At 49.6% G+C, this 26,381-nt stretch overlaps 1 protein-coding gene across 1 annotated transcript in view; it reads left to right on the top strand.

The window, feature by feature from the left end:
• The first annotated feature begins 312 nt into the window (after nucleotides 1-312).
• The window catches only part of GPC3 (glypican 3), a 213,656-nt gene continuing 187,587 nt past the window's right edge, over nucleotides 313-26,381 (top strand). The window contains exons 1-2 of the mRNA XM_063142083.1: nucleotides 313-514; nucleotides 25,095-25,256. Coding sequence (XP_062998153.1) covers nucleotides 313-514; nucleotides 25,095-25,256 — 364 coding nt within the window. The remainder of the gene's footprint in view (nucleotides 515-25,094; nucleotides 25,257-26,381) is intronic.

Here is a 26,381-nt window from a genome sequence, read left to right as displayed (position 1 = left end):
CGGAGCCAATGAGAACCGGGGAAAGTTTGCGGGGAGCCAGTCAGGGCGGCGGCGGGCGGCCCGGGCCAATCAGCGCGGCGCGGCGGCTGGTCCGGCTCGGCTCGGCGCTGCGCTGCGCTTGGGAGAGCCGTCGGCGGCGGCGCCTGCTTGCTGCCGCTCTGCTCTGCTCTGCTCTGCTCCGGCCGGCTCGGCTCTGCTCGCCCGCTGCTGCTGCTGCTGCTGCCGCCGCGGCGCGTCCTGCTGCGCCTTCTCTCCTCCTCGCGCCGCCGGGCCTGGGATGCGCGGGCGGGCGGCGGCCGCCCCGAGGCCACGATGACCGGCGGCGCAGCAGCAGCCGGAGCCGCCCCGCTGCCCCCGCCGCCGCTGCTGCCGCTGCCGGCTTTGCGCCTTTGCGCCCTCCTGGCCGCCGCCGCGCTGCTGAGCGCCCGGGCGGAGCCCACCTGCCAGCGCGTCCGCGCCGCCTTCCAAGCGCTCCAGCCCGGCGCCAAGGGGGGCCCCGAGACCCCCGGGCCAGGTAAGCTGCTCCGGCCGGGGGCCCAGCGGGCGCCTGCCCGGGAGGGGGCGGGTGGGCGGCTGGCTGGCTGGCGCCGGGGCGGCGCTCGCGGCCGCGGGCAGGAAACTTCGGCGCGCCCCGGCTTCCCGGAGCGGAGTCCGCCCGCCGGCTCCGTTGGGACGCGCCTGGGTTGACATCCACCCTGCGCCCGCCCGGCGTCCCTGCCGTGGAGCCGTTGCAATGAGTGGGGCTTAAGTTGTGAGGACGGAACTCCCATGCATTTCAATGGGTCTACTCGACGTAGGACTTCGGTTGGATTTCTCTCTCTCTCCCCCTCCCCCCGGCCTGGCTTGGGCAGAGCGAGGGAGCCGGTCTCGTGCGGGAGGAAGGCAGGCGGCCCGATCCGGGGGCGGCGCACGAGTCGCAGGTCGGATGCGGTGGCTCCTGCGTCCGAAGGGACCCGCGTCCTTCAAACGCTCCCGGGGGAAGCGCGTGCTTTGCGGGGTTTGCAGGTCCCGGCTTCAGTCCCCGGGGCCGCGTGCAGACATCGATGGGCGACGCTCCGGCTCGAGGTGAAGCAGTCTCCCGAAGTGCCGCTTTAAAGCAGCCCTTTATCCAGAACCATGAGGGCTGGAGACTTGTTTTATTTTTAGGCGAGGTGCCATAGCTCAGCCCGGGGGCGCACGCCTTGCATGCTAAAAGCCCCCCCGATTTAATTCTCAGGCCGGGAAAGAACCCCGGAGAGGTTCCGGGACTCTGTCCGGAAACAGAAATATATCAAGCATTTGGTCTGGGGAAGGGCTGTCGCTTGTCCACAGAGCGCCTGCTTTCTCGCAGAAGGTCTCCGGTTCAATCCCCACCATCTCCTGGTAGCGCAAGGGAATGAATGCCCTCTCTGGAGCCCTGGAGAAGACGAGTAGAGACAACATGGAGCTTTGTGGACCCAGAGCTGAATCAGTCCGCAAAGTCTATGTTCCTAACTGCTATTGCATGTGGAGAAACGTTTCGTCCACGCCCCAAAATCTCTCTGCTCCGGTATCCCATTTCCAATTGCATCCTCCTTTGTCCCAGCAACTGATGTTCTCCGATAGAGTGCATTTGTATAGGCAGGTTCCATTGAGTGTTTGTGGCAAATAGTCAGGGATGGGCTTCTGGAGTAACCCGACTAGGCTTTTTCACATCTACATGGAACCACTGGGGGAGGGTCATCATGAGGTTTGGGTTGAAGTGTCGTTGGTGGGGGTAGGGTGATGCTCAGCTCTACTTCTCGTTTCCATCTGCACATCCCAGGGGACTCGTGAGCCAGTGTCTGGGGGCTGTTTTGGGGTGGATGAGGGTGAACAAGCTGAGAATCCAGATAAGATAAGGGTTGGGAAACCAGGTACTTTGGATGGAGATTTACTACTGCTCTTAGATGGGCTTGCTCTCTCCCTAAAAGACCCAAGTCCTCCCGGACTCTGTTCTAACTAGAGAAGCCAGGAATACTTTTTACCAGCTTGGGCTGGAACACCAACTGGGCCCTATCTGGAGAGACCTATCCTCACTTATCCATGCATTAGTGACATCCAGGCTGTACTACTGTAATGTTCTGTATGTGGGGCTGCCTTTGAAGGCAGTTCAGAAACTTCAGTTGGTGCAGAATGCGGGCCGCCTGAGTAGTGGTAGGGACAAGGTTGATCTTGAGCCAGAAATGTTGCTCGTCCAAAGTTAGCCCAGATCTGCTTTCGAATTCCTGATGCCTTTGCAGCCCGCCGCTGGCCTTCCTGCTGTCTGTCCTCCTTTGCCTGGTACTTTTGCCCAGTTTCCCTATTTTTGCCCTTTAGAAGTATCTGGGAGCATAGCCGTGTCAGTTTCTCCAAGCAAAAATGTCTTGTGGCACCGACTAGCACATATATTACGGCATCGGCTTTCATGGACTCCACTTCAACTGATCGTCACGCTTTCGATGGCGTGGCCTGTGTCGCCTCCGAAAGCGGCTGCCACAATCGGTGTTTAGGCACCGCAAGATTCTTTACCGTTTTGAAAGAAGGAAACGGGAGGAGGAAAACGAAACAGACACATTTTCTGGGGCTGCCTTGAAATGCGAACTTTGCTCTCTCTTTAGGAATATTGTTAGTGGTTTCATATTTTTAAAAGGAGCCATTTGATCCTATAGAAGAAAACTTTCTGGATGTTTTTGTAACTCCTGAAAGGCTGACTGGGCTGAGTCGCCTCGCCAGTCACAACTGGGTGTGGAGAGTTTTCTGAGGCTGGGATGTCTGTGTGTGTGTGTATGTATGGAGGGGTGTGTGTGTTCCCTTCCCTTCCCTTCCTTTCCAGCAGGTTTTCAGCTTCTGAAGTCAGGTTTATTCTGCTGGGATTGCCAGGGCATGCCGAGACCCTCCTTGTTGATCTCTCCCATGGTAGTATGTTGTACTTTGTATGGAAATGGTTCTCTTTTGGTCAAGGGGCTCCTTGGAGGCAAATATAAGCTGCTGTCGCACCGCTTCTGTGTAGGAAGATGTGCTAAGCAGCTCAGGGTCACTAGGGGGCGCTGGCCTCTGGGTTTCTGCATTTCTCATTGCCTTCTGGGAGCCGAGGAGAGGAACGTGCTGCCCTCCCTTGGCTGGCAGCTTTTGCTTTGGCGCCTGTGAAATGCAGCCGCCTGCGATCTTTTGCTTGCAAAAAAAGCCCCATTGGGTTCACTGGAATGTATTTTGAAGTCCACGCGCAGAGGGTGGCAGCTGAAACGCCCTGGGAAGGGCTGGCCTCTCTCAATGTCTCACTGCCAGTGAGTCCTCCAGGGAGGCAGCGGTCTGTCCCACGTGAAGCTTGGTGGCTAAGAGGCCGGACTGTGAACGGGGAAGTCTCCAGTTCGAATCCTTCTTCAGAGCTTGCGGAGGTGGCTTCAGGCAAGCCGTTCTCTCTGCCTCAGTTCCCATCTGCGATAGGGCTATAATGGTTCTCCACTTTGCGTGGCAGAGCTGCCGAGAGAATGTGTGTAGAAATGATGTACATTGGTGTTATGAAACCTCCGCCCATTTCCTTCTGTCAGGGATGGTGAACCAGCGGTCCTACAGATGTGGGTGGACTCTAGTTCCCATCAGCCCCAGCCAGCATAGCCAGTGGTCAAGGAAGATGGGAATTGTAGTCAGCAACATCTGGAGGGGACGGGTCCCACTCTGAAAATATGTTGGCTCTGCTTCTACATTCAAAATGCAAAGGATGCTAAAGTATTGACCCTCATCTTGGATCGTCTTGGGCAGAGCTCGGGTAGCCTGGTGCCCTCTGGATGGTTTGGACTACAGTTCCTGAAAGCCCCAGCCAGCATGCCTAGTGGTCAGTGATTATGGGCGCTGTAGTCCAAAGCATGTGGTGCCCTTGAGGAGAGCTATGTCAATACCTCTGGATACCAGCTGCTGGGGAGCAAAGGGGCTATTGCCTTCATGCTCTGATCTGGCTGGCCTCTGTTGGAGGCAGTACACTGGCTTAGAAAAGCCCGTCTTGATTTCATCCAGCAAAACTCGTAGCAACAGAAGCTTTCATCCTACACCAGCCTTCTTGCCACCTGGTGCCCTCCAGATGTTTTGGACTACAACTCCCAGCATTCCTGACCATGTTGGTTGGGGTTGATGGGCGTTGAATAACAAAACGTCCGAAGGGCACCAGGTTGGGGGGAATTGCGGTTTCGGAATTACAGATCCAGTTGAATCCGCCCCCTTTCTCCTCCTTTGCTCAGCAATGAGACTCTTTTTAAAACAGAGCTTCACTACCCTGTCTTCAGTTTTTTTGTCTCTGTGTGCAGAAGATTCTTGCTTTGTTGGCTGGAATTATTGGACAGGTGTTTGCGAGACACCCCCCCCTTTATGTGCTGGTTTGGGGGTGGGAAGGAGAGGGGTGCTGATGGGGGGGGGGAGCGAGCGAGCTTCCTGCAGATTCTATGAAATTCTTCCCTGCAGGAGACCGATGTATTGTAATGGAGATTTCTTTGATTTCCCTGCAGGAGTTTGCAAACTCTGTAGGGGAAATAGCTTTTCAAGAGCCTTCCCTGTACATACAATTTACACAACATCGTCTTTGACAAGAGCTGGAGGGGAACGTGTGTGTTGTGTGTGTGTTGGAAGAGGCGGCAAAGTGATAAACACTGTGCAAAAGTGCTGAGGAGGTTCATCAATATTTTAAAGCCGTATGACGGGCTGGGGGTGGGGGAGTCCAGGGCGCCAAGGCCAGGACGCTGGAGTCTTCCTTTGCCGCTTGGCGGTGGAGTCCTGCGTTGGCATGTTGCTCAGTTCTGCTGCTGTTTGACTATCCTTAGATGTCTCTAAAAAGAGCTGGAAAATGTACACGCTTGCCTCCAGCCCTCAAAGTGACCACTTGACTCCGAACACTTTTAAATTTCAAAGGCTGTCTTGAAAAATGCATCGGTAATTAGTTTTGAACTGGGTCACAAATAAAAGCGTTTGTGGAACGTTGCAAAATGGGGTCCTGCGTGGCGCGCAGCATTTCCCTTTCCTGGTTAAGGACTAGAATGGATGACCTTCCCGGGCGAAGGCTAGTGATCCATCTAACCCGCCGGTCGATTCTGGGGCCTTAAATGTTGGAATGTTGGGTTTCGGCAGCGGAAAATTGGCTTGTCCTTGAGATATCTCAAGCTTCATTGGCTGAAGACAGAACCGCTGATCTCTGTCTCTGAATATTCGCTGTGTTTCACTGTTACTAGAAATAGCTAGCTCAGCCTTCCTCAACCTGGGGTGCTCCAGATGTGTTGGACTACAACTCCCAGAATGCCCCAGCCATACCCGGCCACCCAGGGGAGCATACACAGTCTAGACATATACCAATCAATTGTAAAGTGTGCAAAGACACGCACACAACGAGGCCTTTATGATACGCAGCCACAAATGTGTTCTTAATGCTCGGATGCAGACCTAATGGACCATTAGCCTGTCGCTTGCGCATGGCATGCGCAAGTGAAATGGCATGTGATGCGCGCATATAAAATATGTATAGTAGAAGACATCAGGAATCCTTGGTGGGTGACATGGCATGGGAATAACAGCAGCGGTTTAGGATGTGGGTGGTGAGAGTTCAAATTGAATTGTGGAGCCAGTTCTGGGCTCCACAATTCAAGAAGGACACAGACAAGCTGGAGCGTGTTCAGAGGAGGGCAACCACGATGATCAGGGGTCTGGAAACAAAGCCCTATGAAGAGAGACTGAAAGAATTGGGCATGTTTAGCCTGGAGAAGAGAAGGCTGAGGGGAGACATGATAGCACTCTTCAAATACTTCAAAGGTTATCACACAGAGGAGGGCCAGGATCTCTTCTCGATCCTCCCACAGTGCAGGACACGGAATAACGGGCTCAAGTTAAAGGAAGCCAGATTCCAGCTGGACATCAGGTAAAACTTCCTGATTGTTAGAGCAGTGCGACAATGGAATCAGTTACCTAGGGAGGTTGTGGGCTCTCCCACACTAGAGGCCTTCAAGAGGCAGCTGGACAAGCATCTGTCGGGGATGCTTTAGGGTGGATTCCTGCATTGAGCAGGGGGTTGGACTCGATGGCCTTGTAGGCCCCCTCCAACTCTGCTATTCTATGATTCTATGATTCTATGAAATTCTTGCTCCACCACAAAGCTCAGGGGAAGCTTTGGTGGGAGGAATTAGTTGAAGAAAGAAGGTGGAGTATTGAATCGCGTAGGGTTGCTGATTTTCACAGCAGGCTGGTACTGCCCCTAAAAAAAGATATTGCAGAGTTGGGAAAAGTGCAGCAAAGGGCAACTCAAATGAGCAAGGGGCTGGAGCAGCTCCCCTGTGAGGAAAGGTTGCAACAGCTGGGATTGTTTAGCTTGGAAACAAGGAGGCTAAGGGGTGACTACAACAAGGAGGTAACAGGAAGCCAGATTCCGGCTGGACATCAGGAAAAACCTGACTGTTAGAGTACGACGACAATGGAATCCATGACCTAGGGAGGTCGTGGGCTCTCCCACCCTAGAGGCTTTCAAGAGGCAGCTGGACAACCATCTGCCAGGGATGCTTTAAGGTGGATTCCTGCATTGAGCAGGGGGTTGGACTCGATGGCCGTATAGGCCCCTTCCAACTCTTCTATTCTATGAGGCATGATGGAGGTGTATAAGATTATGTGTGGTGCGTCGAAAGTGGAAAGGCAGACGTTTTTCTTCCACTCTCATAATACTCGAACCCGTGATCCTGGCTTGCAAGCTGTTTTCCCAGCAGATCTGCACTTCTCTGGTGTTTTGCATAATAAATGTATCTAATTCTGATTCTGTAACCCTGGTAACTTTGGTCGTAATCGCAGGGTGCACAGGAATACACACGTCTTATTCTGAGTTGGGCACTCCTAATCATACTAATCCCCCCCCCCCAACTGCCTTGGTGCCTGCGTACTTTCTGGTGTAAGGGACTACCATAAAGGGGAAGAACAGGTGCTTCCTGTGCTCAGAATCCCAGGGCATCTCTGGTTTAAAAGTCTCAGGTAGCAGGGGGTGGGAAAAACCTCTCTCAGTTGGTGGAGATAATCCAGGCCTGGATGAACAAACACCCTGCCATGGTATAAAGCAGGTATTCTTGTATTCCAACCTGTTTTCTCAGTTTATTCATTGGAGTTTTCCTTTGAATTTACCTGCTGTCCCTCTTAAAAATTAAATGAAGGCTAGAGCTTGCCTATACCGCCCTCCCTGCTGGTTATTTCAGGACTTTTTTTTTGTAGAAATGTGCCCTATTACATTAAAAAAGGAATTGATCTATCAATATGCACTAGGTGTAATCCACTTGGCACATGGGGATAGGTTTGCAAATCCAGTAAGTTCTTTTGAAGTAGGCTTAAGTGAGCTCATTTTGAGAATACCAAATTGGCTGTGTAAAGTTACAGAAAAGTAGCAACGGGCCGGCAGAGTTAAGAACGGGCAGGGGAGTGAAGAGTTCCTTACCCGCCAACCGTAAAGTGCTCTTTCTTAAACGGTCATGTCTGCACAGAACCTAACTAGAGTGTTTTGCATGATCCTGAAAGTACGTGGAAAAGACTTGCGAGGACCATGGGCTGACTTTTGGGTGTGCCAAAATGGAGCAGTAACAGTTTCTGCATGCCCATTTCCCAGGTTTTATCTAGAGGTGTCAATGGATTCAAATGAGCTTGGATTTTTATGAACCCAACCTGTGGGATTCTGTGGCAGACTGTTTTCCCCCGAGTCACATGGATTCTGCATGCTTGCGGACCGATTTTTCACGTGGGGTGGGGCATTTGTGCAAATTCTTACTTGCGCTAATGTGAATTAGTGCGCATAGAATGAAAATATATGGATTCCATCAATGAGCAGATGTTGGAATGAAAGACGCCTGTCTACCTGCGGAACAGGGATGGAGCGGATTTAACGAAATCTGTACATTCCTAGTTTTGTCACATCACCACAAAGACTTTGTGGAGTTTTTGGCACATGGGCTGCTGCCTTGCTGCATTTCCAAACTCATCCCCATGTTCCCTCAACCCATGTGGAAGTGGATGAGACCCATAGGTTTTGTGGTTCTTTGCACTTTAGTCTTTCTGGCTAGCGAAAGCTCCCCAGTTAACAGGGATGGGGGACCCTCTTGATCCATTTGCCATGAACAAACTTCTGTTTTTAGATTTTTTCAGCTGTCTGTTTAAAGAAAATTCAATTTGTTAACAATCAATCAATGAATCAATCAAAAACCACGTGGTGGCTTATGAAGGTCATACAAATAACAAAGCCAGGCTTAAATCTGAATAAAACAGCAGTTCAGAATAAAAACAATTTTTATGTAATAAAAAACATTGCTGATTAAAAGACCAGGGAAGCTTATCTTTTCCTCTAAACAATAGTAATCATGGCGCGCTTCTGGAAGGATTTCCAAAACCAGGGGGCCACCACAGAAAAGGCCTTCTCTGTGGAAAACATTATCTCTGATGACAGGGAACCTTGAAAAGGAACTCAGCCCGTAATGTTAACTCTTTCACAATTTCTTAGGGGAGAAGACGGCCCTTGAGATTCCTGCTTTCCAAACCATTTAGGGCTTTTAAACCTAAGAACAGGCAGCTTTTCATTGTGCCTTGTAAGCAAACTTGAGAGCCAGCAAACCAGTATCACTGTTGATGGGCTACTGAATTTTGAACCGGATGAAGTTTCCGAACACTTTGCAAGGGCTGTCCCACGTGCAGCACTTTGCAGCAGTCAAGCTTGAGTTTCCCAAACTGTGCATCGCCTGCAAGCCACAGGCAGGGCGACCACAAAGCGGTTGCAGGTTGAGATATGCTCCCTTGCTCCCGAGACGGAGCGTTTTAAAGCGTCTACATATCCGTTCGTTGTTTCCCATCCTTGCCGCGTGGCTGTTAGTGGAGGGTGTGTTTGCTGAAGAAGATAATATGTAGCTGTAATGAAAGCAATAACCACCTGCTTATCCATCTTGGAACGGGCCCATCCTGGAGATCTCTGCAGAGTAATTACACTTAGGTGATCATCTACTGACTACATAAATCTCTGTAATCAGGGAAGCACCATTCTGGAAGGGGTGTCAGCCCCCCCCCCCCAAGTTTATTGCTCGCTCGCTCTCCCTCCTCCGCCTTCTTTCATCTGTCATTTTAGAACAATAGTCTGATTCCCCCCTTCCTCCCCCCACCTCGGGCCACTTACGCTTTATTCTCACACTTGCAATTTATGGCATCAACACTTTGAAGTATCGTGCGTGTCTTTTTCGACTTCAAACAAGTTTGCTTGCAGGGCTTGGCAGAAAAATGTATGTTTTCTAATCTAAATAACCTGGTGCGGATAGAAAGCAGTGTTGGCAAGAACCCAGGGTGGCAGGAGCGTCACTGGTGAGACGCGCCTTTGGTCTGGATGATTTAAGGGAGAGCAAACGTCGCTTGGGTTTGGCCTCGCTGCCGGGAGCACATAACACTTTGGATAAGCGGTGGAAATGCAAAGTGTGCGTTGGGGTTGTACTTCTGTTGCCCTTCAGTGCAATGTCGGAAGCAGGAGCTTGTGCGCTCCCCCGCCCCATCCCTGGATTGAGAGGTGTGAGCTCCAAAATCAGGTAGAGTGCATATTCCCCCCAGGGGACAAGATTCACTAGCTCCACTGTCAAAACAGCCCTGCTAACCGGACTGTGGGAGTAACTAAAGATGCAATTGTATGCATGTTTGGACGGGATGAAATCCTACAGTTTCCCACGTTCCCAGGAATGCTGGGAGCTGTAGTGCTTTTTTCTGTCTAAACATACATAGGATTCTGCCCTAACCGACTCAAAGGATGTCCTGCCCTTGCTACAAGCGAGGTATTCTTTAATGACTCAGCTGGACAAGTTGCCTAGTTCTGGATGGGCCCTTGAATTTGTACCTGCTGCTATGCAGTATGCATGATGGATAATGACAGGTTGCTTACCTGTAACTGGTTCTTCGAGTGGTCACCTGTGCAGTCACACTTAATGGGGCTCTGTGCCTGCGCAGAGTCTCGTCCGGCATCAGTCCTCCAGTAAGACACTTTAGCCACCTCCGGTAAGTCAGCTTGCTAATCGCCCCATTAAGTGTGATGCACAGAGACCACGAAGAAGAATGACAGGTTGCTTACCTTTAACTGTGGTTCTTCGAGTGGTCATCTGTGCAGTCATACTACCCCCCCACCCCGTCCCTGCTTCGGTGTCGATGTATGTCGGTACGGATGATTCGGTTGAACCCATAAGTTCGAGATCAAAATGCGGTCTCAAGGAACTGAGGGATTAGGTGGGAACACGGTACATATATGCACGGCGGTGGGGGAGGAGTTCCAGCCTAAAACGCTTCTCAGCTATTGGAAGTTCCAGGCGAGACTCCCGGAGCCCTATTAAGTGTGATGCACAGAGACCACAAAGAACAGCACTGGTGTTCCTTTACCTGTTTGATTAAACATACACCCTTTCCTTCTCTACTGCCAATCTGGAGTAATGTCTAATACAAATCCCCATAATGAATTGTGATTTCTTAAAAATCTAAACGTGCAAGTGGGTCACCAAACCAACAGTGGTGAAATAAGCAGGCAGCAAAGAATGAAAAGACGCCATTTCATAGGCAGGAGAATAAAACATGTGCCAAAGAACAGTGTCTGGGGAGGGTATTCCATAAATGGGGGGGGCACCACTGAGAAGGTTCTTGTCCCAGTAATTCCCTAGCTTTCGATCAGAGTGGTGCTCAGAATGGGTCTTTGGTACAGAGCTTGCTACTCTTGTTTTCTTCATGTCACAGAACTTGGAGTGTTTTCAAATGGAGGGCTCTTAGCAGTGCTAACCATTATGGTGCAGTGATTCCATCTTTTCCTCCTTAAAGTCTTTTTTTTTTAATGGGAAGGGGGGGGAAAGATGGAGGAAGCCGTGGGAAAATACAGGGGGGTTGCAAATGGAAGGCAATGATATCTTCCCCCTAAAATTCCATGAACGAGGCAGGACAATTGCATTATAAAAGCCTCATCTGGAAGCAGCCCTGGTCTCTGTCATATTCTTGGCATACTGGGTCTCTGTATTCATGAAGACATCATTCTCTCTCTCTCTCTCTCTCTCCCTCCTAGCTCTCAGTTTGATGAATTCTTTGGGTCAGGCCTCTGTCCAAAGGCACCAAATTAAAGGTGTTCTGATCTTTCTCGATCTCGAAGGCCAACAAATCCCATCAAACTGCACAGGGAGTTGCAGTTAGCAGCCTGCTGCAGAGATGGCTGTGATTTATTTAGAGTCTTCTCTCTCTGTCTCACGTAATAGAGTTAGGGTTTCCTGAGCATTTGGTTCCTCCTCTGTAATAGAGGCAAATATAGGTGCACCCTTGGGGGGCAGAGATTAACCTTTAATGTTTTGGTGCAGAGAAATAAGACCCTTAAAAACAGGATTAGTTAAAAGCATGGTGCATTTTAGAGGAACCTGGGAAGTCATGGTGGTGGTATCTCCTTGCGTCCGGAGAGTGTGTGCGTAATATTACATACAAATTTCTAAGTTGATGCTAATGATGATCCTTCTGGCTGCCCTTGTCTTTCCCATTTAGCTCAGCACGGCAGTTTTTAGGTCTTTCAGTTTGCTGGGTAATTGAGTTTTCTGCTCTTAATTATTTCGGGCCCGTAAGCTGCTCTCTTGATAGCAAAGAATGCGAGAACAGAACCCTCAAAACTGTAGCAACCTGCTCCAGGCAGTTGCTTTACACTGTGACCATTTAAGGTTTTCTTCCTCTGCCAAGGGATTAATTTTAACAACATCCTGGAGAGCCGTCTTGCAAGTGTCCCCTCCCCCCCGCTTTCCTCCTGATGGCTTTAGGAAGTGTTCTCATGTATTTATGTACCTAATTAAAATATATGGGGGCTATAGACCCCTACAAATTGGAAATGCTCTCTTTTATGGGTGAATATTTACAAAAAGAAAGAAAGAAAAAGATTTCTCATGTTTACATGACCCCATTATGATATCTTAGCAATCTTACAATTTGATCAGTGACCGCAGGTGAGGAATTTGTAGAGAACTGTAGCAATTGCTCCATATTTTCAGTTTCCAAAGGGGTAGCCTGTGACAGCAAAAACATCAAAGAGTCTTGTTGCATCTGAAGAGATGGCAGCATTTATTTCGGCATACGTTTTGGTGGACGCTGCCCATGAAGGAAAGGAAAGGAACCTCTCGTGCAAGCACTGAGTCATTACTGACTCTTGGAGGGACGCCAGCTTTCGCTGACGTTTTCTTGGCAGGCCTTATAGTGGGGTGGTTTGCCGTTGCCTTCCCCAGCCTTTATTACCTTTCCCCCAGCTAACTGGGTACTCATTTTACCGACCTCGGGAGGATGGAAGGCTGAGTCGACCCGAGCCGGCTGCTGGAAACCAGCTTCCGCTAGGATCGAACTCAGGCCGTGGGGAGAGTTTCAGCTGCAGAAACTGCTGCTTTACCGCTCTGCGCCACACGAGCTTATGCCAAAATACATGTGTTAGGTGCCACAAAGGTGCCACAAGGCTCTTTGGCAGTATTTTCAATGTTGCCACACTCCGTAATCCTTGGGTGGTTGCAAGGGACGTTTGGTGATGATGAGGACAGGGGCTTCGTATATTTGGCCATCTGAGTGGTGAGAATTTTACTACGTCCAAGTAGCGACTGAAGCCCCCTTCAGGGGTTCATGTGCACTGAAGAAGGGGCAGGGCCACATCACCAGCATCTGCTACATCTTTCACATGGCTTCCCCACTTCCTTCCCTGGCTTGCTACCCTACGGGCCTTGAGCTTACTGTCTTAAGCTCAACGTGGCACTGTCGGCAGGTCAATTCTGTGAACCATTTGCCCTGTACTTGGCAGACAAAATTGCTCAGGTCCGTTCTGACTTGGGGGCTACAGTTGATACAGACTGAGTGGATGTAACTTTGGCACCTGCTGGTCCAGTGTTATTGGATGCTTTTAAATTTATGTGCACTGAAGAAGTTGCAGGGCCACACCACCAGCATCTGCTACATCTTTCACATGGCTTCCCCACTTCCTTCCCTGACTTCTATGCATTGAGTATGGATGTCTGTAAAGCGATGTCTTTGTGCATAGACAAGGAGACATGATTAGGGTGTACAGAATGATGCACGGTGTGCAGAAAGTGGAGAGGGAGACATTTTTCTCCCTCTCTCACAATTCTAGCACCCATGACCCTATCGTCCCCTGAGGCTGATTGGTGGTAGATTCCACACCGATGGAAGGAAGGACTTCTCCACGCAAGGCATAGTTAAATTATGGAATTCACTTCCACACGATGCAGTGACGGCCACCACTTTGGATGGCTTTAAAAGGGAGTTGGATAAATTCCTGGAGGAGAAGGCTATCTATGGCTACTAGCCCTGATGGCTATGTGCTACTTCCAGTAGCAGAGGCAGTTAGCATGCATTGCTGGTGCTCAAACATTGAGCAATGGCTCCTCCCCTTCTGCATCTCCTTTTACCTTGCTCCTCCCCTCTCTGTACAGGATTTGGGAGCCAGGTCAACGTAAGAGCATAACAAGAGCCCTGCTGCATCAGACCAAGGGTCCATCTGGTCCAGCAGTCCGTTCACACAGTGGCCAGCCAGCTGTCGACCAGGGACCCACAAGCAGGAAACAGTGCAACAGCACCCTCCCACCCATGTTCCCCAGCAACTGGTGTCTATAGGCATACTGCCTCAGATACTGGAGGTAGCAATCTGCCTTCCCTGCACAAGCTACATTTAGAAGTAAGACCATTTTCAACATGGGGAGTGAAGTTGATAATAAGAAGTAGCAGTATCTCTTTTGCAGCTGTCTTAAGCTCAACGCGGTACGGTGTGACTAAGACATACTGCATTTGGACTGCGATGTGGAAGGATAACAGATAACGGATGCCCTGGGCCGTGCTCCTTGTATTGAGCATTGTTGGTCTATATAATTTATATCTAATTAGGATTTTAAAAACAGATCGCTCAGTGCTTGACCTGTGGTTGTGCCTTTCCCCTGTTTTCCCTGAGCCGTTCTCTTTTTCCCTTTCTGCGTCGTGCTGGGCATGAAAGAAAACTCTTGTGTCGCGAGTGCAAGTTGTTTATCGCCTCCTTGGAATCCAAGCCTTTTATGAAAATAAAATATGGCACACCAAGATCTAATTGGCTCGTAATTCTTTCGGGCTCTTCTTTTGAAAAGTGTGATGTTCCGTACGACACCCCTCCGCTTATTGCTGAGATCATCCCTTCTGTTAAAAGATACTTTATTGGGAATCTGTTCTTTTGTGCTGCTTTAGAGAAAGAGAGGAGAGACGTGTAAAGGAATTGATTGAAGCTACCATGGCCAAGCTATCCCTGTCCAGGAGAGGCCGTAGTTGGCGAACCAACCGAAGATGGTAAAAGGCACTCCGAGCCGTGGTGGCTACTTGAGCCTCCAACGACAGAAACGGGTCTAAGAGTACCCCCAAACTACGAACCTGTTCTTTCAGAGGCAGAGCAACCCCATCCAGAACAGGCAACGAGCCTGTCTCCCGGACTCGGGAACCACTCACCCACAGGGCTTCCGTCTTGCCAGGATTTAGTCTCAGTTTATTGGCCCTCATCCAGCCCATTACTGAGTCTAGGCACTGGTCCAGGACCTGCACAGCCTCACCTGATTCAGTTGTCACAGGGAGATAGAGCTGTGTGTCATCAGCGTATTGATGGCATTTAGCTCCAAATCCCCTAATGACCGCTCCCAACGGCGTTGATGTGTGTCTGAGCCAGAGCATTTGGGGAAATGTGAAACTAGAGTCTGAAAGCATGGTAGTAAGCTCCTGCTCTGATCCTAGTTTGTTTAGACCAAGCTTGGGCAATCCAAACACTTCATGCTACAAAGCCAGGTTGCTTCCCCACCCCCGCCCATTTCCGTCTGTGAAGGCACTAAAGCTTCCATGTGGCCCCAGGCAGGTCGCTAAGTGAATTACGAAAAACACAATTTCGTAATTGTGTTTTTAACCTGTTGGATGTTTTTTGTGGTTTTAATTTTTGCGAACCGCCCAGAGAGCTTCGGCTATTGGGCGGTATAAAAATTAAATAAATAAATAAATAAAGTGCCTTCTTACGCAGCATTTGCTCTCCGTGGCTACTTGCTAGTGGATGTGATGGCACAGTTTGATCTACGACAGGTGGCACAGGTGTGACGCTGCCACCTTTGAGCAAGGGGTTGCCCTTGGTGGCCTCTTTGCTCTGGGCTTCTCTATTCCGGGGGCTGGGTTTCATATTTGCAAACTGCTACCTCCTGTTAAAGCCAGACCAGGGGGGAATCCGCACGTCGTTCTCAGGGCGTTTCCATCCGCCCCCAGTGCACCCCGAAAATGATCGTGTAACTTGCTTGTAAAAGAACCGAGGAAGAAGCGTCCTTGCCGGCGGCAGCGGCACCCAACTCCCTCCTCGCCAAACAGCTCGGAGAGCTCGGCAGAAGAAGGCGGGGTGGAGAGCGGAAGAAGGTCTCCACCTCGCCTTCTTCCCCTGAGCTCTCCGTCCCAGCCGGCGAGGAGAGGGTTGGGTGGCGGCGGCGGTGGCGGCAAGGACGCTTCTTCCTCGGCTCTTTTACAGGCGAGTTACACGATCGTTTTCGGGGTGCACTGGGGGCGGATGGAAACGCCCTGAGAACGACGTGCAGATTCCCCCCTGGCAGGTGTTGGGTCCCTCAGCTTTACCCAGGAAAGGCAAGCAATGAAAAGATCAACAGGGGCACATTTAAAAGGGGATGGAGTAAAACGGAAGGGCAGCACCCGCTGCCTCAAAAACAATTGCGACGATCCCCGGTGTAAATAAGGGATTGTTTCCTGGGGGTTGAGAACAGCGTTGTGACATGCACCGGCTTTGAATAATCCGCCCCAAGGATAGAATGAAGCATAACGCAATCTTAAGGGTAAGGACCATTAAACAAAGGAATTATCTTAGCGGCCGATGAGAGAGATGGTTATCCCTGGAGATCTTTCCGAGTTGCAGGAAATGCTTGGGAGGAAGCCTGTGTTCCGTTCAGGCAGACTTGGCGGTCCACAAGGCCTTTTCTCTCTCCGCCTGATGCGAGCAATATGCAGCCGTACAGCGGAACGGCGGTTGCGTCAGCACGGGCTCTTCCCAGAGGTAACCAGAAAGTTTAATTGCCCTCTGGGTAATCAAGGAGATTGATCTTTTCTTGCAACAGCCTTGTACAAAGTAACAGGGCAGGCTAGTGTGACTTTTGTAGCCCTAACGTAGTGTGCCGTGTGGGTATACAAGCTCATTTGCTCTCAAAGCTGTTTTTTTTTAAAGTAAAAATAAAAATAACTGGAAAGACATCCAAGTGTGTGCCAAGAGAGCCTCCCTAGGGAGAGCATCCGTAGGAAAGTTGCCACCACCGAAAGGTCCCTCCGTACCCGACCTGAGCAAGGTAGCTGGAGCAGAGAGCTCCATGTGAGCTGTTCACCCAGCGGAGGTCTTCCATCAGCCCAACCAGTTTAGTCAATGTAGGCCAAACTTATAGAATCATAGAATAGCAGAGTTGGAAGGGGCCTACAAGGCCATCGAGTCCAACCCCCTGCTCAATGCAGGAATGCACCCTAAAGCATCCCCGAAAGATGGTTGTCCAGCTGCCTCTTGAAGGCCTCTAGTGTGGGAGAGCCCACAACCTCCCTAGGTAACTGATTCCATTGTCGCACTGCTCTAACAGTCAGGAAGTTTTTCCTGATGTCCAGCTGGAATCTGGCTTCCTTTAACTTGAGTCCATTATTCCGTGTCCTGCACTCTGGGAGGATCGAGAAGAGATCCTGGCCCTCCTCTGTGTGACAACCTTTTAAGTATTTGAAGAGAGCTATCATGTCTCCCCTCAATCTTCTCTTCTCCAGGCTAAACATGCCCAGTTCTTTCAGTCTCTCTTCATAGGGCTTTGTTTCCAGACCCTTGATCATCCTGGAGGGCTTCCACACACAGTCTTCGGGGCACCCCGAAAGCGCTTCAGGGCGCCCTGAAACTCCTAGTGTAGCTACCTGGTCAGAAGAGACGGAGGAAGAAGCGGCGGCGGCGGCAAAAAGTTCCCAGGGCTCGGCGGCTTCCTTCAGTTTGCAATCTACAACAATTCCAAGATCCTTCTCGTTTGTAGTATTTAGTGTGTGTGTGTGTGTGTGTGTGTGTGTGTGTGTGTGTGTGTGTGTTGTGTCTTAAGACCGAGCTGGCAGAAATCAAGGCAGGCTGAGGGAGAGGTGGCCCGGGTGACTGGGCAAAAATTGTGCAGCCTGCCTCCCCACGGCTCCTTCCTGCTATGCTTTCGCAGGGCTTGCAGCCCGCCTGAATTAGTCACAGCAGCCAGGCCACTTTCTAAGTCGGTGGGCCGCGGTTGAGCAAGTTTAGCCGCAGGAGCGGCTCAGGATGCTTGCCAGGTATCACTTGGGCAGGGTGAATGTCATTTCCACGTTCCATTTCCTTGGGATGGTGCAGCCTGACGCGCTCTTCTGCTTTCCCCCAGTCTCCCTCCCTCTTGCGCTGAAACCTAATTTCCTGACTCGGCAGCTGTTCTGGTCTGCTTCACCTGCATTTTAGTTCCTTAAAACAATGGCTCTCAATCTCGTTCTTCAGTGCAGTAGGGGAATGGGCCTGAGAAGCGTCGTGACAGCTAAGGATTCATCCCGTCCCCGCTTCCGCTGGCCAGCCCAATGCTTCCAGAATGCCTCCAGGCAGGAGGTGTGGTCAACAGAAGTCCCTTGTCCTTTAGCTGAATGGATGGATGTGGAAGCAGGCTACCTGTCATGGCGAAGAGGTCTCTCAATGGCTATCCACTGGGAACTTCTCCCATCCCCTTTTAAAGCCCTGAGAGTCGGTAGCTCTTACTGCATCTTCTGCAGGGCTGGCATCAAGGGTAGCCAGGGCTGAGCACCTGTCGAGAGTCCACTCCCCCACAAGGGCCCACTGGCAAGAGCCACATGGAGCTGCTCCTCTTCACCGCTGCAACCTGACCGTTCACCTGCCTCTTGCTCTGGCTCAGGAAGTGGTGGTGGTGATAAGGAGGTGCAGGAGATGCCACGGCCTCCTCGCCCCGTGGCTCTCTGCCTGCCATGCAAGCAAGTGGGAGCCATGATGAGAAAAAGGAGGAGTAGCAGGAGCAGCCAGTGACCACGGCAGTGAGAAGGGTGGGCTCAGTGAAGGAGGGGCACCATGGAAGGTGTCTTGTCCAAGGGCTCCCAGTACCCGGAGCTGCCTGGCACTGATCCTGTGGCAGAGAATTAGGTAAATTAAACCATACTTTGTGTGAAGGACTTCTTTTGTATTTGTCTTGAATCTCCTGCATGGCCGTTTCATTGGGTGAGCTCACGTTCTAGTGTTGTAAGAACATACGGAGAGCCGTGCTGGATCAGACCGAGGGTCCATCCAGTCCAGCACTCCGTTCACACAGTGGCCAACCAGCCGTCGGCCAGGAGCCCACAAGCAACAGCACCCTTCCACCCATGTTCCCCAGCAGCTGCTGCACACAGGCTTACTGCCTCGGATACTGGAAGTAGTACATCGCCATTAGGGCTAGTAGCCATTGATAGCCTTCTCCAGGTATTTATCCAACCCTCTTTTAAAGCCCTTCAGCAAAGGAGATTGTTACCTTGTCGTGGTGCTGGAGCTTGAGCACCTCAAGGATGCCATGAGCTAAATCGTGAAGCGACACCCAAGACAGGAAGGTCATGGTAGAGAGGTCAGACTAAATACGATCCCTGGGGAAGGTAATGGCAACCCACCCCAGTAGTCTTGCCGTGAAAACTAAATGGATCAGTACAACCAGAGATATGTCGGTATACCATCGGAAGTTGGGACTCCCAGGTCGGAAGATGGTCAAAATGCTACTGGGGAGGAACAGGGGATAAGTTATATTCTGGAGGTGACAGACTTGACCTTGGGGGAGCTGGGGGTGGCGACGGCCGACAGAAAGCTCTGGCGTGGGCTGGTCCATGAAGTCGCGAAGAGTCGGAAGTGACTGAACGAATAAACAACAACAACAACTTTTAAAGCCACCCAAATCGGCGGCCATCACTGCACTTTGTGAACCACCCAGAGAGCTCCGGCTATTGGGCGGTATAGAAATGTAATAAATAAATAAATAAATAAATAAATAAATAAATAAAATCTTGTGGAAATGAATTCCATAGTTTATGCGCTGTATGAAGAAGGACTTTCTTTTATCTGTCCTGTGGTATGAGAAGGAGAAATTCCCCCCTCCCTCTCTCTATAATTTATAATGTGTGGAATGAATGTTCTCCCACTGGGTCATTTTTTCGTAAACTCAAAAGCCCCCAAAGTGTTTAGCTTTTCCGCATAGGGAAAGTGCTGCACCCCCCCTCCCTTAATCTTTTCGGTGGAATTTTCCTGTGCCATTTCTACCTCTACGATCGGCTTTTTTGAAATGAGTGACCAGAACTGTATCGGGTATTCAAAATGCGGCGGCGACACCCTATATTTTATGTGAAAGTTGTTAGGAGCAGAGGAAGCTGCCTTGGTCCATTTAAGCTCTTCCAGGATTCCAGGCAGGACTTTTCTCCTCCCTACCTGGAGATGCCAGAAACGGAACCTGGAACCTTCTGCATGCAAAGGTGGATTTTGATTAGAGATTAGCGTCATGCAGGTGTTTTAGGAAGTGTTCCAAGAGCATGGGGCAGCAAGGGAGAAAGACCAGACGCATTTGAGAAGGGCTCCTCAACCTTTTTAGGCTGGTGGGTGTGACGTCTTGCTCTCACAGGCTACCTTACAGGACCACTTCAATCCCCCCTTTGTGCTAATGACGTGTGTGAGGGTTTAGTCATACAACTGCTGCTCCTGTCTCACCTTAATCCTTTTAGGCCCCACAGCTCAGCAACTTAACCCTCAGTTTCCCATTCTGCTGCCACCATTAACTGTTCCTTCCTCTGTCACTCTTTCACAGAGCACACCAGTTGTTTGAAATTAATTGGAATTTAGTAACACAAGTAAATGCGCCCTCCTCCCATGGTACGTTTTGCCACTTGAGCATCTGTGTGATGTGGGTTAGTTCTGAGTGATGGGCAGGAGCACTGCCTGCCCAACTCCCGTGTAGAGGCTTCAGGCTCTGAAACATCCCAACATAAAAGAGTGGGAAACAAAATACTGGGATGAATATACTATTGCCCCGCTCGTGCTCTCCGCTCCTCTGATGCCATGCTTCTCGCCTGCCCAAGGGCCTCTACTTCCCTTACTCGGCTTCGTCCTTTTTCTTCTGCTGCCCCTTATGCCTGGAACACTCTTCCAGAACACTTGAGAACTACAAACTCAATCACAGCTTTTAAAACTCAGCTAAAAACTTTTCTTTTCCCTACAGCTTTTAAATATTGAGTTTGTTCTGAACCTATACTGTCAGCTTCACCCTACCCGGTGCCTGTTTACACTTCCCTGTGCCTGTTTGCATTCTCTTCCCCTCCTTATTGTTTTACTATGATTTTATTAGATTGTAAGCCTACGTGGCAGGGTCCTGCTATTTACTGTGTAATCTGTACAGCACCATGTACATTGATGGTGCTATATAAATAATAATAATAATAATAATAATAATAATAATAATAATAATAATAATAATAATTGTTTCTGGCCTGCTTGCATTGGCTGCCTATATGTTTCCGAGCCCAATTCAAGGTGCTGGTTTTAACCTATAAAGCCCTACATGGCTTGGGACCGCAATACCTGATGGAACGCCTCTCCTGATGTGAACCTACCCGTACACTGCGCTCAACATCTAAGTGCCTACTCCGAGGGAAGCTTGGAGGATGGCAACAAGGGAGAGGGCCTTCTCAGTGGTTGCCCCCCCCCAATTTGGAATGATCTCCCCGACGAGGCTCGCCTGGCGCCAACATTGTTATCTTTTCGGCACCAGGTCAAGACTTTTCTCTTCTCCCAGGCAGTTAACAACATATGCTGAGTTTTTTAGCTGACTCCAGAATAGTTGTTTAAAATGAATATTGTTGTTTTTATGCTTTTTATGCTTTTAATTTTTTTGTATATTTGTTTTTAATGTTCATTCTTTTTAACTTTTGTAAACTGCCCAGAGAGCTTTGGCTATGGGGCGGTATATAAATGTAATAAATATATAATAAATCAATAATGGTTTCCATAGTTGCAATGCATATGGTTATAAGGCTTCTTTGCGTATTGGTTTCTGTCAGTTCTTTCTTCATAGAATCATAGAATAGCAGAGTTGGAAGGGGCCTACAAGGCCATCGAGTCCAACCCCCTGCTCAATGCAGGAATCCACCCTAAAGCATCCCTGACAGATGGTTCCAGCTGCCTCTTGAAGGACTCTAGTGTGGGAGAGCCCACAACCTCCTTAGGTAACTGATTCCATTGCCGTACTGCTCTAACAGTCAGGAAGTTTTTCTTGATGTCCAGCTGGAATCTGGCTTCCTTTAACTTGAGCCCGTTATTCCGTGTCCTGCACTCTGGGATGATGGAGAAGAGATCCTGGCCCTCCTCTGTGTGACAACCTTTTAAGTATTTGAAGAGTGCTATCATGTCTCCCCTCAATCGTCTCTTCTCCAGGCTAAGCATGCCCAGTTCTTTCAGTCTCTCTTCATAGGGCTTTGATTTCAGACCTGATCATCCTGGTTGCCCTCCTCTGAACACGCTCCAGCTTGTCTGCGTCCTTGTTGAATTGTGGAGCCCAGAACTGGACGCAATACTCTAGACGAGGCCTAACCAGGGCCGAATAGAGAGTAACCAGTACCTTACGTGATTTGGAAACTATACTTCTATTAATGCAGCCCAAAATAGCATTTGCCTTTCTTGCAGCCATATCGCACTGTTGGCTCATATTCAGCTTGTGATCTACAACAATTCCATGACCCTTCTCGTATGTAGTATTGCTGAGCATTTGGTTTCCATTTCCTAGATGTAGAACTTGGCATTTATCCCTATTAAATTCCATTCTGTTGTTTTCAGCCCAGCACTCCAGCCTATCAAGATCACTTTGAAGTTTGTTTCTGTCTTCCAGGGTATTAGCTATCCCACCCAATTTTGTGTCATCTGCAAATTTGATAAGCGTTCCTTGCACCTCCTTGTCCAAATCATTAATAAAAATGTTGAAGAGCACTGGGCCCAGGACTGAGCCCTGCGGTACCCCACTCGTTGCCTCTCCCCAGTTTGCGAAGGTTCCACTGATAAGTACTTAAAAGTTTTTTTCTATAGAATTCTAGTATTCTTTATCTTAATATCTATATTCTCAACTCAATATCTCACACCAGTCCTTCTTATCCAGTATCTGCCTGGGCAAATTTGGAAATTTGAGTGTGTTTTGGGCACTCTCACAAAATGATTGTCATGGGCGGGGGCTTGCCTGTTCATAAAATGCCCGCCATAGTGGTCCAGTCCAGTCACAAAACATCCATTATCCAGAAGGCAAACTGTCTGGTGCGAAGAAAAGAAAAGTAACTTGCCAAAGAACCTGCGGACACAAACACACAACTATTTTTTTTAACCCAAATAAAGATGGCACTGGAAGGAAGCCCTTCGCTTTGCAGCATGCCAGCCTCTCCGTTAAAAGAAAATAATAATAATTAAGGTATCTTTAGAAACAAACTGAGCCTCGTGTGGTGCAGAGCGGTAAAGCAGCAGTTTCTGCAGCTGAAACTCTCCTCACGGCCTGAGTTCGATCCCAGCGGAAGCTGGTTTCAGGCAGCTGGCTCGGGTCGACTCAGCTTTCCATCCTCCCGAGGTCGGTAAAATGAGTACCCAGTTAGCTGGGGGAAAGGTAATCATGGCCGGGGAAGGCAATGGCAAACCACCCCGCTCTAAGGCCTGCCAAGAAAGCGTCAGCGAAAGCTGGCGTCCCTCCACGAGTCAGTAATGACTCAGTGCTTGCACGAGAGGTTCCTTTCTTTTCCTAAGAAACAAAATAAAAATTGGGAAGACAAAGTCTGGCACTGGCCAAGAGAGGAGTTTGTGGGCGCACTGGTGCCCGCGGGCACCATGTTGGAAACCCTGTGGCCATACTCTTTCTTTATTTCTTGCTTGGGCCATGGGCCAGTTGCATACATAACAGCTAAGACAAAATAAGACAAATATACCATAAAACAAGATCTAAAATGCTCAAGCTAAATTAGATTCGCAATACATTGCGTAAAACCCATTTAAATTAAAAACACCCATTATTAAAAATGATGGTGATGTGCGTTCTATAAATATGGGATCATATTTGCTGAATAACCCTAAATGGCTCCCCCCCGCCGGCGGCTTAGAAGTCAGTTACGCCTGGCACCTTTAATGTGTTCAGCCTTCATTTGATAGTCATTGCATGAGCTCTCTGGCTCCGTCTTTTGCTCCTGTAATTGGTTGGGCTGTGCCACAGGTTCCTTGCTGTACTTCTAGCTGTGCTTTGGTCCGTCTTTCATTGGTCTTTATTACTACCTTTTTATAATATGCGGGGCCCCGTGCTATCAGTCAGACTCCCCACCCTCTGCGGGGGCTGCTGCGGCGATGGAAACGTGTCAAATTGCTTTTACTTTTTTAATACAACGGATGCAGGGTTTTCTCCGGCATATGTAGTAGCCCTCTTGATTTGGTTGTTCCTGTGCAATTGGAACATCTTTTCTCACCACGGGGGAAGCAGGAGATCATATTCGACGTTAATATTTCTTCTGTTCTTTTTAATGTGCTTTTTATTGAGTGAAAGACTAAGTAGTGCATGTTTTGACATTTTCCTGCAATTAGCCGAGAAGTGCACTTACAAAAATGGATAAAACAAGAGTGGACAATTTAATTCACAAGTCAGTGACAGTTTATTGGAGTGGAGGCAAAGTTTTGTGCAGGGCACTTGGTTCTCATTTACTGACAACCCAAAGTATGGGTCGTTGCCTTACCTATAGTTTACCCATAATTTGTCTGTTGGGAAATTGTGTGAGGGGCAGGTTGTTTTTCCAGTCCTGGGTTGTTCAATTCCTTTGTCTGCTCCTTCCCTGTATCCCAAATGCCTTTGCAGTGCTGTATTACTTGGCATGTAGAATTGGTGGTCGCAAACTCTGTAGCCTGGCCAAACAATCCAGGAACAACCCATGTTTCTGGGTTCTCACATAATGATAACCCAGGATTGAACAACCCATACTCAGCCCATGCTTTGGGTTTTCATTATGTGTGAACCAACCAGGTCTTCATTAAAATGAATGAATATATATATATATATATATATATATATATATATATATATATATATTGTATGGCCACCCAATGTGATTTGCTATTAGGAATGGTCCCAGGGCATGGTCCAAAGGCATAAATGCAGTCGCTTTGTTGAAGTGTAACTGGATCAGAATGGGCCATCGCCTGGGAAACTTCCATGTAGGCCGCGCAGAGTTCCATCCTGGGACAAATGCAGGCTACAAATGTAGTATGTGAATCAATAAAATTTAGCTTGGGGTGGTGCGCTGGATAAATGAGAGACACGGTTCTTTGAGTTAAGCTTCCAAAAGCCTGCAAACCTACTGGTGTTGCTACTTGGCCCCGATCCAGCTCTTTTCTCTCTCTGGGGAATTTGAACATAGAAAGCTGCCTCATACTGAGTCCATCTAGACCAGTATTGTTGGCACTGGCAGGCAGCAATGGTGCTCTGAGGTTCCAGGCAGAGGTTCCCCCCACCTACCTGGAGATGCCAGGGATTGAACCTGCGCCCTTCTGCATGTAAAGGCATGTGCTCTGATACTGAGCCACTGTCCCTTCCTCTGTGCTGTATGTGTTTTGATGGGCAGTGTTAGAGGTGGGCAGTATACTCCTCTTTGGGGGAGCAGAAACGGCACATGGTTTTGTAGCCAGAAACTAGGGGTCATATCCTATTGTGCCTGTGTGCTTATGATAGCGACCACTCACCGAATGCACCTTTTGCACTTCTAAAAATAACCTGGAATGAGCAAGAACATTAACTTCCACAACGGGGCAGGCGAGTGGACCTCTGACCAATTCTTCTCCAGAAATGAGCATTTCTGTGCTTTGCTCCCATGAGCACAGCAGAACCGGTGGAGACAGAGCGGCCCTGTGGGTGACTCCCCTCGGATTGTCAGACGCCCTTGCCTGGCACCCAGTGCTTTGGGAGATGCATGGCGGCGCTCAGACCCTCCCCTGCCCGTTTCACGTTGAGAGCCAGCGCTGTGTTAATGCACTGTCTCTCGTGCTTTCTATCCACTCCCAGGGTCGGATTTGCAAGTGTGCATCCCAAAAGGCTCGACGTGCTGCTCCAGGAAGATGGAGGAGAAATACCAAGCCATGGCCCGGTCCAACATGGAGCAACTCCTTCAGTCCGCCAGCATGGAGCTGAAATTCCTCATCATGCAGAACGCGGCCGTCTTCCAAGGTAGGCGGTGGAGCGGCCTCGTGGCGCTTTCTTTCAGCACGGGTGTGACAGGTTGTTTTGGAGAGCTCCAGAGTCTGCACTCTGCCAGCTGGGGGTCTTAGCAGTCGTGGTTTCAAGGTGTGCAGGGTTTGTTCTGTTAGAAGCGTTAGGCTGCTAACTTTGTGGAAGTTGGGCCCTCCAGCCTCTTTGCCTGTCCAAAACTGTGAATATGGGGGCTATATGTAACTTAGGGGCTACTCAGGGGCTGGTGCGGGGCTGTTCCACTAGGGGCCTCCCGGAGTTCCAGTTTCTTTTGCGATTTTATTTGCTTACATGCAGCGGTGTTGTCCTGCTCTTCATCCAAAACAGGCTCCCAGAGCGGCGTATGAAGATTAATAATAAGACAGCCGCTTCCTTCCTAAAAGACACAACACAAAAGGAAAAAGGATTGGGAGGGAGGAGGAAAAGAAGCAAAACCCAGGCTCTAGTTCTTCATTTGAAAGTTCGAAAAACTTTTTTTCTGGCAGGGTAGGGTGAAACGAGCTCCCTGCAGCTGGCTGATGTATGGGGCCAGGCTGGTCTCCCCCTTACCGTGGTGTTCTTCCTGGGAGACAGGGGTGTTGCCTCCCGGTGGCCCTTGATTCTCTGGCTGATGGATAAAGCCAGAGTCTGCAATAGCAGGGAAATCTGTGCTACAGAACACAGGAAGGCCCCTGGGGAAAAAAATAGATCTCCCCCATCTCTGTCCCAGAATGCTCTTGTTGCAGGAAGCCCTTTAGATGTTGGTCCTAGACCATCATGAGGGCTTACAGGAAACCAGCATGGCTTGCTTTTGGGTAGTGGAAGAGGATTCAAATGCCACAGATGGCGTATCTGATCCTCTGTCTTTCAAAGTTGCTGGAGGAGCTTAGATCTCCGGGAAAGAACCAGTCGTCCGTAGTTCAAGTCCATTGCTGCAGGTTCACTCTATGGGTGACTGCAGCCTCGGGTGACACCTTGCATTTGCTAGAGTATCAGACTAGAATGGGGGAAAACCCAGGTTCAGACCCCTGGTTGGCTGTCCAGATGTGGGAAGCGGCATTAAATGCACAGTCAGACGTTTGGTCCTTCGAGGTCAGTATTGTTTACATCAGGGGGTAGGCAATC

This window comes from Elgaria multicarinata, chromosome 15 (assembly GCF_023053635.1).
Source record: "Elgaria multicarinata webbii isolate HBS135686 ecotype San Diego chromosome 15, rElgMul1.1.pri, whole genome shotgun sequence".
NCBI lineage: Eukaryota > Metazoa > Chordata > Lepidosauria > Squamata > Anguidae > Elgaria > Elgaria multicarinata.
This window is presented reverse-complemented; position numbering and strand designations above follow the sequence as displayed.